Source organism: Asparagus officinalis, chromosome 8 (assembly GCF_001876935.1).
Source record: "Asparagus officinalis chromosome 8, Aspof.V1, whole genome shotgun sequence".
Classification (NCBI taxonomy): domain Eukaryota; kingdom Viridiplantae; phylum Streptophyta; class Magnoliopsida; order Asparagales; family Asparagaceae; genus Asparagus; species Asparagus officinalis.
Window position 1 is genome coordinate 111373421 of NC_033801.1, and position 13617 is coordinate 111387037.

The window sequence follows — 13617 nt, forward strand, 5'->3', positions numbered from 1 at the left end:
TTTATTTGGTTTGTTTCACACTGAAATCATAGGCTGGAAAACAAGAATTTCCATTTCTTGGGTTTGTTTGAACATCCAAAAATTAAGAAATATCATTTCAACCGCCGTTTCAATAGTGCTTTAAGCAATTAAATATTACCTTTTAATCCCAGCCGTCGTTTCATCGCAATTAAAAATTGCTTGAAGTGACATTTCTCACTCATTTCAGCCCCTTTTGGTTTGAAATGAGTTTTCTACAAAAGCTGATGTGACACCCCATTTCACCCCCTCATTTCTTTAAATCACACAGCGAACCAAACGCGGGGAATGAAAATGTCTTGAAATCAAAATTCTATGTAGCGGTGTTGTCAGATTTCAAATCCTCCATTTCTCTCTTTTTTTTAGCAAAGAAACAGCCCCCTAGAATAAATAACAGCCGTATTGAATATCGATTGGCACAACATTTAAGTGCAAGATCCAAATTCTTTATAGCAAAATAATACTCGAAAAAAATAAAAGTTCTTTCAAATCTATCTAGAAACCAATCATCAAAGAAATCAGTAAAAACACGTATCAAGGCTGAGAATTAAGCCGAGATGATGAGTTCAAATTATGAACTTCAAGAAAGAGAGCATGTAAATGACCCTTTAAGAAGCAAATTAATTGCTTTAGACAACAAGAGGCAAGGAGACTGCAAAGGCTGCCCGGCTAAAGCAAAGCTGAAGCTAAAACATAGCAGGAAAAGAGAAGTTCGATGCCAGAACATAACTGGAGAAACTTCACCACATGACGTATCTTTCAACCAAGTAGACAAAAGAATCAATATAGACATCTTAATGATCATCACTCTATGAATTTTTAAAAAAAATTAAAACTATGTGATGATCAGTCTCTTTGGCATTATAATCTTAACTGCCAACTTCCAAGAATTTGGATCCTCTCCGCTAAAAAGAAAGTGATGAAGAGACCGTCACTTTTAATCCTAAAATCCCAAACGTTGATTATCTAGTGGGTGATTGTGATAAATTCTAAATCTAACATTCATCATTACCCCCGAGCATCGCACTCAAAGGAAAGATCATAATCACCGACTAGATGATCAATTGTTGTGATCAAGTAGTGGTGCATCCAATATTTTTTTCAATAATGGAGAGGTTTTGAATCCACCTATAATCGATTTTCCTAACCAAGTGCTAATGGGCATTCCCTGGGGATGAGTCAGAGAGAAGAATAGCAAGTGTATCCCTCCTAATTTGCACTAATTTCCCCCTTATTTCTACTCTCTATCTCTCATCCACTAATAAATACCCATAGGCACATGAATAATAATAACAAAGGGGTAGCAATACAAATACCGATTATTACTGTCCATAATAAGATATCAATATTCGCTTGAAAATGGGAGAGTTGGTATTTGTTTCCTCTCTTCAGCAAACCAAAAAGGTAACGAAATCTCAACACTCACTTTCTAAAATGAGAATCACAGATCATTTTTAGGAGAACCATAGTTCATAAATAGAATATGCATATCAACACTTGAAGGAAAACAGAATGCAGATAAGGATCACCATGAAAAGATATTGATTCTATTCATCATATAAAATTTGCTAGAACAAATATGCTGACATCTACCCAGTAAATCTCTTAAATTGGCATGTAAAAATTTACCCCATTCAGCACCTAAGCAATCAAAAGTTCAACTGCAAATTCATGCTCAGGGGTTCATGGTCAATGGAGTATTAAAACCATATAACTAACAAGATCACTTGCAAGAAAGCCTATAGTGAATCATCAAAATCATCCTTTGTGTTCATTTCAAACCCATTGGGTAAGAAGAACGAAAAGGTATCAAGGAATCAAAGCTCGCCTTATTGCCTTCGTCCCCTTCCTTTCTTCGGGGCCTGCTGCTCAACCTGCTCTTTGCCAGTGACCTCCGCTATGTCAGCTGCAAAATTGAAGGAATTTTGATTGATGAAATAGACGTAAATGAAAACAATATTGAGGAAATACGGAGCTGAAAATATCATCATAAATGCTAATAAATTTCTGCATACCATCAGGACCCCGAGCCATCAAAGTGAAAAAGATGTTATTGAGCTTCTCCATCTTCTTCGCTTCTTGTGCCTGATCTGTCTTGAACTTTAGGCACTGCATTATTATTTCCAACAATCATAAGTCAATGCAAATAATTTGGGGTGGTGGGCGGGGGGGGGGGGGGGGGTAGAAAGATAGGCTAGTCAAACTGAAATGGGAAAAAATCTGCATTGGACCCTAATCCTAAAGGACAACTAAATTAACTAATAAACAAGTTCAAAGTATTTTTTTCAAACTTACAATATGTATTGACAATATTTCAGACAATTCAATATCTACTATTAATTTCTTGAAGTACAGTACAAACCAGGGACTACACAGTTGCAAAGAGATGCAAGGAAACAACATACAATACGAGTAACAAAAGTGTACGCCTTAAGCGATGATTATATGCATGAATGTAAACCACTCTCACATGGATGTGGAAGGAGAGGTCAACTGACAGCTATTAAACATCTTCACTTTCTCATGAGTACTAGCTTTCCAAAATAGTTACTAGAGCTGATAGAACTATGTCATTCAGTTGATTTCTTCTTTCCTATCATCAGGAGCATGGAAGTTGCCTATGCACGTGCTTTAGGATTTCAAACAACCTAATGTCTTACACTGTTACACACTTTATTAATTCAAATAAGAGCTTCTGTGTCCCTACAAGAATTAATTAAACATGATACACATTTTTCGTGAAATTCCTTGAATATACCAAAAAAGTTTGCCCCGAAGACATCTATAAAAGAGAATTTGCATGTATAGGAGCATTCAGCTGAAGAAATTAAACACATAGAATAAACAGGATTAATTCACCACTGAGTTTTTGGAATGGGAAAAGGGGGTACAATTTTTTTCCCCTCTGTGGAAAGTGTGCTCGTAATTAAAAACTGAAGACAAAACAATCTGCTACCTAGACTTGTACTACAGCATGACTGCCATTTACCATAAACTTTGAACCTTCTCTTACATACTTGTACTTTTATCGCAATTTTGATGATACAGAGACCAACAAATATAAATCGAATGTGCCAATAGAAGCGAAGGAAGTTCTTCACCATGTTCTTTGACGAAACAACAGTTGATCCATATACCACCAGTTTTTTCTTGCTCCTCTACTTCAACCAACTGGTGGTTTGTAGGAGTTTCTGCACTAGCCAGTAGCTACCGATATCCTGGTTGTTACAGAATAAAATACATACATTTTGATCTGTGGACCAAAGATTGAAGTGTCACTACTACTCTTAACAGCACTTTTGATGTCTGCAATGAAGATAATAAAAAATATATATACTTTACATGTGTGGGGCTCTGGGACTCCTTCCCCATTTTTTGCTAATGTTCATGTGTTTGCTGATTTTTTTTTTTTTTTTTACATTGGCAAGAATCATGCCGTTAGAATGTGCCTTTAACAGTTCATACATATCTCATGTTTTGCCAACCCAATTTTTATTGGGTGAAAAGTGCACATGGTTTACCTACAGATGAAAAGCATAAACACACAAGCACATATATGAAACTCAAAATTATCTAAACCACTAAACCACAGAAAATATCTGTATGTTCCCCAAAAACACCATCTAAATTGATAAAGCATTTGACAACATGTAATGACCAACACTCCATGCATATTCAGACTAGAAACTACAATCTAATGTTCTTATGCGTGAATGATAAATCTGATACCATTGCCCTTTCTAGGGAGGCTCAAAAGCATAACTATCATTTCTATCATATTGTTGACTTGATATCCACCTCTCTCATGTTCACGATCAGGATCATGATTCTTATCATAATCCATAATTCCATGTACACCTGCTGTTGAAATTTAACAACGTAGATGGAGCCTTCACTTCACTCATAGTCTGAATTTATCTCAGTGAAGTTATAGTTGCAAAAAAAAATTATCTGTGTGGGCTATGAATCCACATATCAGGCAGGAAAACACCAATCAGAATCATCTGACTATCACAGCATACATTTTTTCAAAAATGTCCTGGTACCATCTAGAATATAGTCTTATCCTCACACACATGGTTTATTTTACATGGTTGAATCATTAGAAACAAATTCTCTGAACATAATGGATTTTTTATTTCAGATTTCAGCTTGACCTTGATCTTGACCATGACATAATTTGCTACTCTTCTGCCACAAATTAGAAGCCATTTCTATAGGCACAATGTCCAAAATATTGAATAAAGATCCCAATTCGAATAATACCTTCACAATAACAAGAGAAGGAACTTTAATGTGTGCAGCTTATCTATACTTTCTCAGAACTTAAAAGAGTATCTGAACCATGGTTTTAAATGTCGGGCCGACATGTCGGATCAGAGGCTAGAGCGACACGAATATGACCATTTCAAGTCGGATATCGTTTTTGAGGTCCATGTCGGACATGTCGGGGGATATTGCGGACATATCGGCTGATTTTCAGCCTTGAAAAATAAAAAATCGACCGTTTTTTTTTTGGGGTTGATAAATATTGGGGTTTGGGTTTAGTACTCAAAAGGAACCTGATTAATTCTTTTTTTAGCCTTTTATTCCCATAGTAACCCGATAGCATATAATACAAATTGGGACAAAGAAAAAAAATATTGCTCTCAATTTCGTCGCGATCTCCTCTCGTTCGTCTTCGTCTCTACAAATTAAAATTGAGAATACATAAAAGTGTGATGTAAATAATAAGTTTAAACCGTAGCTTGAAATCAATTCAAATTCTAACACTTTATGTCAATTTTATGCAAGGCACTATACTTTATGTTAATTTTATACAAGGCACTTCGAAAGTTCTAGTTTGATAATGTATATTTTATTTATTTGTTAGCATAATATTCTAATGTTTCCCTTCAAGAAATGGAAAACGACTTGTGTCTTGATGATGAATACTCAACTCAAGTAGGATAAGTTATAACAAGACAAGTGCATTCCATCTTGGTGACCAAAATTGAGTAGAAATCCATCGGATATAGCAATCCGATATTTAGTATATGTCCCCCGACATATCCTCGATTTTCGCTATCCGACATGAATCCGATATCCAACATTTAAAACATTGATCTGAACCATCACTCGATTCCACTAGTGAAACTTACACACTACACTTCTCCATCAAATCCTATAAAAATCTTCACACGAGAAGCCAAAAATATCAAAATTTAGTCATGTTCCAATCAACTACAAGAATGTATCGATTTCGCATTCCCAATCTTGGTATGTCAACCTTTGGTTCTCTCTTAATAATATTGAACATATTTGCAATACGAGGCATTGCATGTTCCTCACAAAATTATTCTAGAAATTGTTTACCATTTTGCACCCACATCTAGGTAACCTTTTTCTTCCTAGTTATCTATAGATTCTATACTTCCTCAAAACTTAAAAGAGTATCTGAACCATCACTCGATTCCACTAGTGCAACTTCTACACTACCTTCTCTGTCAAATATGACAAAGAATTTTACAGGAGAAGCTGAAAACATCAAAACTTAGTCCTGTTTCGATCAACTACAAGAATTTATCAATTTAGTACTTCACATCTTGGTATGTCAACCTTTGATCCTCTTTTAATAATAGTGAACATTTTTTTTCTGACACCATCTTAGCGAGACATTGCATGTTTCGTCACATATTTATTCTAGAAACTATTTACCATTTTGCACCCACATTTAAGTATCCTTTTTCTTTCTAGTTATCTCCCTAAGCTTAATCTCCACACCTGCTTTCTTAAAAAAATACCATTTATGTTAATATCAAACTCTGTAAGTATGGCATCACAACTTTTACATATCAACCCTTTCCTCTTTTACATTTCACTAAATTTCATGCTGTTAAATATCATGATTAAATATATTTGATTTATTTTCTAACTAAAATTTGTTCCTCGGTTCCACTTTAATCGTTTTTGCTCACTTATGTCTTTAAAGTTTAGCATTGTGATTATTTATTTTCTTTGATATTTGTTAAAATGGGCTACACTAAATTTAAATTTTTATGTTGATAATTAAACTGACAAGAAACAAATGTAATCTAAAGTCAATTTGAATTTTCACGTAATTTAAACCAACATGAAACCAAGCTTGATTTGAGAAAGTATAATGTTGTAAAAGTGGAAAACACTTAAAAAAGTAGCGCTATAAAAGAAAGATGAATAATTAAAGCTAAAAGTCAAGATGATTAATTAAAAGTGAGCTAGAATGAAACTAAAGAGAATATGAAGTTTGTTGCTAATTAATTGATAGACTTCAGAAAAAATTATAAACTAAAAATTAACGCTAACTCTGGTATATTTTATATGATTAAAATATCCACATAACCATATAAAAATATTTAAAAAAGTTCATGAAAATCATTTCTAAAGATTCCTGATTTTACTCAAAAAATTTAAGGTATTCTATAAAATATTCCAAAAATAAATCTTTTATTTTTTCTATTTTACTTTTTATTGAGTTAAGATCAACCCTTCTCCACCTTTATCTTTTTTCTGAGTAATTCTAAAGTTGTGTCTTCATCGTCTATATTGATTGTGACATCAGGCTGAAGCTAGATTTCTTGTGCTATTATTTTTTCTTGAGCTCGTTCATATTTTGTCTTCTCATCTTACTTCATAAAGAAGTTGCATGCATTTTTTATGTTCAACAGAAATTCTAGAAATACAGACTTTGATTATTTTTTGTGTTTCAATGAGACTAAATGTTAATTTTCATATATATGAAATTTTTGTGTTTCTAATTTATTTTTTTTAAATAAGGTTAGGAGTTACTTCTTTTTTCTCTGTAATGAATTCTTCTGGTGTGCATCCAAAAAGAGTTTCTGTTATGTTAAATAATATTATTTTTACTCTATCTGTGATATTTTTCGCAATGATCTGAACTAAATAACTATATTTTTTATTATCAAATTGTCTTAGATTATAATGTTAATATCTAATATTGATATGTTTATTTCATAAAGAAGAGATATTACTCAACTTTACTTTGGTAGTACCTCATTAGTGATTTTGTGATATTTATCATTTGAACATTCTTATTAACATATCTATCCAACCTTCTTGTTGTAGCTTTTGCAAGCTAGAACCACGGCTCAACTTTATTCTAAATGGTAGTTATCTTTACATTATAGGTCCAATAGCGTGTCCGTATATTGATAGAGTATTTTTAAATTTAATTGTGTAAATTTTAGAGTAGGTCTTATAAGATCATACCTCTTTGATATTGTGATGATTGCATATATTAATAGTTTAAATTTGTATTGTATTTGTAAAGAGCATTGATGGATATGCTTCTATTTTAGCAGCTTGTTCTAAATAAACCATGCGTATTAGCTTTAAAGTGTCATATTTTTTTCTTTATTATGTTATAGGGATATTTGTTTGATTTACTTATCATTCTTTTATTTCTTCAATAAGTTGTATCCTTGTGTTGGTATATATTGTTAACACAATTTACGATAACATGCATATTTTTCCTACAAATTTGAGACATATAATATAAATTTTATGTTTAGTAACATTTAATAAGAATTTTAGTAGTAAAATATATTACCTTCATATTTAAAGATCTTAAAATTTGACAGTGCTATTATATACTTATCTTTGATCGTGTTTTTAAAAACTGATCCTTTATTGGTAGTCATGTCCCCAAATAAATTTACTTGCATCTTATCTAGCTTATTATATCTCGCAACATAGTTGTCAATGACTTCACTTTAGTTTCTATTATAAGATTATTTATATGTAATTTTATATTAAGTTTATGATTCCTTTAGTATTTCAAGAATAAAGTATGAAAATTTATAAATACTTATTAATTTTTCTTGTATCTTTTACGGAGATTGCTTTTTTTTAATTGGAACGTAATTGTTCAATATGTTCTTCAAGGGGAACTCATCGGTGCTCTTTGCTAGATATACCTTTTGTCAATGTCAGTTCAAGTGATTCATGAATGTTTTCGAATTTTCGGTTTATTTACTTCACTTCTCTATTTGAAATAAAAACAGATTGATTTTTTAAAGGAGATCTCTGAACTTTATGATAGATTCTCCATACAAAATTCATTGTATTTTTTCACTATATAAATATTATTAACATTAGAGATGAATGTTTATACATTATAATCAATTAATACTAACTTATTATACTATAATCTTTTTTTAGTTTTATGTAATTTCGTCTTCTATCAATTTTACTACTAAAATTATATGTAGTTTCTTAAATTTATATAGTAATGTTAATTTTTAATCTGTCATATATTTTTTAAATTGTTATTCCTTAACTGGATAGTTTTAATCTTCGTAATTGTTATTTTTTACCAGCGTTAACTTAGACCACCTTTAGATGCTGAAAAGAGATGATAAACTTTAAATTGAAACTTAAATTTATATATCTTAATGAAAGAATATCAAACATTTATTCTTTTCTTTGCCAAATTTCAGCCTTTTGTGATTTTGAACTTTTGAAGGTGTATTTTTTAATTTTTTAAACTTTAATAGTATTTTTTGAAAAATAAAATAAAATTTAATGTTGGGTTGTTGTAATTTTAATGTTTTATGAGTTGCCGATAAGTTTTTAAATGTTAAGATGTTTCTTTGAACTCTGAAATTTTGAGCGTGTTTTTTGCAATTACTAAAACTTTTGAGTTATTTTTTGACAAATTTAAATTTTCAACGATCTGCTGATAATTTTCAGATTTGATGTCTATCGGTTATAAGTTTTAAAATTTTAGGAGTTTTGTGATTTTTAACTTTTGAGGGGTTTTTTGTAATTTATGTAACTTTGAGGTTATTTTTTACAAATTTTAAATTTCCAAGTGCCTAATGATAATCTATGAAATCTGTCTATGTTGTTTATAAGTTTTAAAATCTCTGAATTTAGGGTGTTTTTTCTAATTTGAACTTTTGAGGTTGTTTCTGCAATTTTAGAAATATTGATGGTGTTAATTGCAAATTTTAAGTTCCTTGGGGCAATTTTTAATTTTTAGATTTCATGTTTGTTATTTTAAGTTTTGAAAAGTCAGGGTGTTTTAGTAATTTGGAACTTTTAAAGATATTTTGTGTAATTTTTGAATTAAATCTTAATCTTATTTTTTTAAACTTGTTGAGATATAGGTAGTTTATGTGGGGTTAATATAGGATATAATTAGTATTTAGATAGATTAAGATTTAAGTAAAAAATTTAAAATATATTTCACGTAGTTTGTTAATCTTTTTTTTATTGTTGAGCAGTTGATAGTTATCGTGGGATTAGATAACATATAATTAGAATTAGAATAGATTGAGATTTAAATAAAATATTCAAAATAGTGAAAGGTAATATTGATCATAGAAAGATTTTTCTGAACTCGTGCTTTTAAAGGGAGTATGATATACATCTTTTATCAAAACAAACCAAAATTAACAGCATGAGAAAATCTATGCTGACAAAACAAAAGAAGGAAGAGCCAGAGATAGTAGGCTAAGGTTTACCTAGAAGCAAATGATGCAAAGGCATATAACTGATCATTTACTAATACAACTATGAAGCCCATGACAATCACTATGAAAAGTCCAAATTAGAAGAATTACCAACTTGAAAATCAAATCCTACATCAATGAAGTCATACTAATTTTTCTACCTAACTGACCAAGATATAAAGGTCTAATACTCAGATCTCTTAAGGTTTGCAAAGCGACTATTCAATACCATTTAGATAAGGTGTTGAATGAAACCTTCCAGAAAAGACCTTATATGGGGTTTACTTGTTATTCATGGTCTTTATATATCAAAGGATTAAATGAAAACTTCAGGAAAACACCCCAAAAGCTAAGTGGGCAGGGGGAGAAACCCACATCCCAAATAAACGCACATTGAATTATCATTCAGTCAATATGGACTAAATGGACCCTAACATACCACTATGATTAAGTAGTCATGCTGCACAGACGGCTACATTTGCACTCTGCAATACTTGAGTGACCCCTAACTATTCCATAGGGAACACTGCAATGCTGATTGACATCTATGCCACTCACTTGCAACTGGGGAGGAGGTCAGCTCTTAACACCATTTGCCAGAAACCTGGGCAAACTCTCTCCAAGACAACCCAAATCTCTAATAAAACCGCACCAGATCACAAGTTAGTTAATTTCAGACTAAATGAATCCATAGAAAACCCGATGCAAAAAATTTAAAAATCACTTCATGATGTGTTAAAGGGGCACTTCTGATAAGGATTAAGTACAACTATGCATCTTGAACACTGAAAATAAACCCTAGAAACTAAATTGAGGAACAACTACCTCCACTTAAGAAAATGTCTGGTCCAACTCATTCAAATTCATCTAGTAGCTAAGAAGCCGCAATCGCAAACGAAATCACTCCAAAAGCCCTAAAAACTGAAAAGAGAGTAGCAGACCAGAGTTTAACCCTTCAAGGTCTTAATATTTGGAGAACACACAACTTTCAAACATTTAGCTGCAGCACTGAATGGGACTTTCAAGACAAAGATTTGTTTTTCTTTTTCCTTTTTACACCAGATTAAGTGAAAACCCCCAACAATTGCATTCTTATTTGTCAAATGTATAACTGCTAAACAAGATTCAACTACTTGCATTTTACAAACACAAAGAAAAGAAATACATCTTAACCGTATCTTTATCCCCTTCTCGTTCAATTTCAGATCAAAATCGCTCCAAGAAAAGAAGAAAAGCCCTAGAAACTGAAATAGAGTAGAAAACTAGGGTTTCACCTGTCGATTGTCGGTGACCTTGAGCACGAGCTTTCCATCGCAGTGACGGTACTTCATCACGTACCGAGACTTCAAGAAAAACAAAACTAAAACAAGATCAGATCAAAAGAACACCAAATTAAGAGATCAAAAAGATCAAGGAAACGAAACATCGGAGGGGGATTACCGATTCAGGGTTGTCTTTGAAGAGTTGAACCGATCGTTCGACGAAATCGTCCCAAGAATCGATGTAAACCATTGCTTTCAAGTCGGAGATGGAGAAATTTGACGAATGGTTGACTTCTCGTTCTTAATCTTGGTTTATTTATTTTCTAGGATTTTTCAGTTTCATTTCTTTTTGGTATTTAGGGTCTGTTTGGTTATTTCCTAAAAACCAATAAATGGAAATGAAAAAGTGAAAATATCAAAAATTACAATTTCATCCATTTCCATCCCTAAAACTCACCCACAACATCTAATAAAATATTATTTTTATCCAACAACTCATCCACAATATCTAATAAAAAAATATTTTTATCTAACAATTCATCCACCACATCTAATAGAATATTATTTTTACCCAACAACTTATCCACCATATCTAATAAAGTATTATTTTCATCCATAACATCACTCTACTCATCTCATCTCATCATTTCAAATCACTCACATCATCAAATAAGATGATGACAACTCATCTCATCTCATTAACATTTTATTTCCACCTATTTTCTCCCAAAAAGCTAGGAAAACGATTTCCTTAAGTGTGGGTCATATCATCCAATAATATAATGACAACTCATCTCATCTAATCTATTTTCTTATTTTTAAGAATAAACCAAATAAAAGAAAACAACCTATTACAAGAAATTCTTTTTTTTTTCACCAACCAAACAACATCAAAATAATTTTTCTTAAAAAATCATCCTATAATAAGGTGTCAACTAACATCATCTCATCTCCATTTCTTTGATTTCCTTCTTTTTTTAAGCCAACCAAAATTTCCAAAATAATTTTTCTTAGAAATAATTTTCCATTTCTTTGATTTCCCTCTTTTTTTTAGGCAAACAAACAGCGCCAAATGTCGGCTCACGTGCTACTCACGCGTGAGGTAACCTATATTGGTATTATTAAGTTTTTTTTAATGAAATGGTATTATTAAGCTTTAAATACAGTTTTTTTAATACTTTTTTAGATTTTTTTTTTTTAATAATAGAACAGACTTCTTTCCCTGCCAGCTGCTGAATTTTCTTTTTAATCTAGAACAAGCATCATTTTGTTTGAGAACAGAGTCTAATTTCAAACTTCAAATAAATGATTTCTTGGTCTGACATAAGACAAAATTGTTGTAAGCGTCAAATATTTCTAGATAATTTGTGCTTAAACTAAAACTTAGAAATTTATGGATTAAAATAGATCTAATTTTAGGGTCTAATATGAAAAATCTTACTTAAAAAATATTTATTTATTTAAAATTTTGAATTTATATATGAGAGATATCATAATTACAAACATGGTGAGAGAGAGATCATAATTAAGTGCCTACGCTGGACATGACTTCCAAAATACATATTAAGCACCAATGCCGGAGCGATTTAAATTAATTGAAAACAGAGATGAAACCGCACGCTCTAGTTCTTGTCTTCAATCAAGAAAACAAAGTTATTTTTAGGCTTTTAGCGCTTCTCTCAAGTATATCAAAAAGAGGCAGAAAAGCTCATACACTTCGAATAAGCCTCCAAACAATTCATTACTATATCTGGTTGTTTTACCTTCTACAATACCCACAGCAACTCCATGACATAAAGCAACATTTGCTCACATTGAGCTAGTCAACTTATTATAGAAATTTAAGGGGGGAAAGATCAAAGGAATTCACATAACCTTGTTCCTAAGAAGCTGATAAAGCATCAATAATGCTAAGTATGACAATAATTTGCCAATAATGCCAAGTGTACCAAACCATATTGATAGAAGCATGAAAAGAATAAGAAAATATATCAAACACCTGCGCAAGTAACATCTACCATGATCCATGTACCGATAATCACTGAGGCACCTGATAATTCTAGCATCAGACCTAATGCACAAGATGCATGCTGACATGTACCGATAATCACTGAGGCACCTGATAATTCTAGCATCAGACCTAATGCACAAGATGCATGCTGACAGTAATTCAACATTTGAACTCATTGAGCTACATTTTTCAATCATCCTGTCATCAGAAATAGAATGAAGTAATATGCTTTACCTGCTGGATCGAAAGACCTTTCAGGGTTTCTTTTAACCCCAGCGATGACATCATATATTTTAAGTACAATCTTAAGCAGAAAGAGCAAAGCAACAGAAGACGAAATCAAATAACCCAGACACAAAAACCTACAACATACCTGCAGGTATGAGGACATGAAGCTTGAACAGGATAAAAAAGAAAAAGAAAAAGAATTTAGGAATTCAGCACATAGATAGGGAATAAAACTGAAAGCTTTCCTGAGCTGCCATCTTATCAGTAGTCGAAGAGGTAGGCAAAATATGACAGGGCAAAATATGATAGCTTACCTAGCTCAAGGGAGAGCTTCTAGTGTACCAAAGCTCATAATCAGAAACCAACAAGCTCGGCTTTGTTTGCGCACGTAAAGCACAAAACACTTAATAAACAACAAAGGCACTGAAGCACCAACCAGCGCCACTGTCTACTAGCGTACCTTGTATGAAAACCTGAAGCGACTATACTCATACTCCACCACAAACTCTTGAGAACTTTTGGAAGTAGTTCACAAAAGCAAATAGACACTAGGAAATTCAAACACACGAAACACACTCTCCATTAATCACAAGGTCAGTTTTTT

At 32.0% G+C, this 13617-nt stretch overlaps 1 protein-coding gene across 1 annotated transcript; it reads right to left on the bottom strand.

The window, feature by feature from the left end:
- On the bottom strand, nucleotides 1532-11113 carry LOC109820466 (signal recognition particle 9 kDa protein). The gene is made up of 4 exons (XM_020386612.1): nucleotides 10953-11113; nucleotides 10787-10855; nucleotides 2034-2127; nucleotides 1532-1924 (listed from the first exon to the last, which is right to left on the bottom strand). Exons 1-4 carry the CDS (start codon nucleotides 11022-11024, stop codon nucleotides 1848-1850), a joined length of 312 nt encoding a protein of 103 aa, XP_020242201.1. The 5' UTR covers nucleotides 11025-11113; the 3' UTR covers nucleotides 1532-1847.

Excerpts from the sequence above, each read along its gene's own strand:
- LOC109820466 (XM_020386612.1), bottom strand. The coding sequence starts at position 11,024 with ATGGTTTACATCGATTCTTGGGACGATTTCGTCGAACGATCGGTTCAA. Across the intron at positions 10,856-10,952 it reads TCAAAGACAACCCTGAATCG|TCTCGGTACGTGATGAAGTA; the intron begins GTAATCCCCCTC and ends TTTTTCTTGAAG. Across the intron at positions 2,128-10,786 it reads AGGTCACCGACAATCGACAG|TGCCTAAAGTTCAAGACAGA; the intron begins GTGAAACCCTAG and ends ATAATAATGCAG.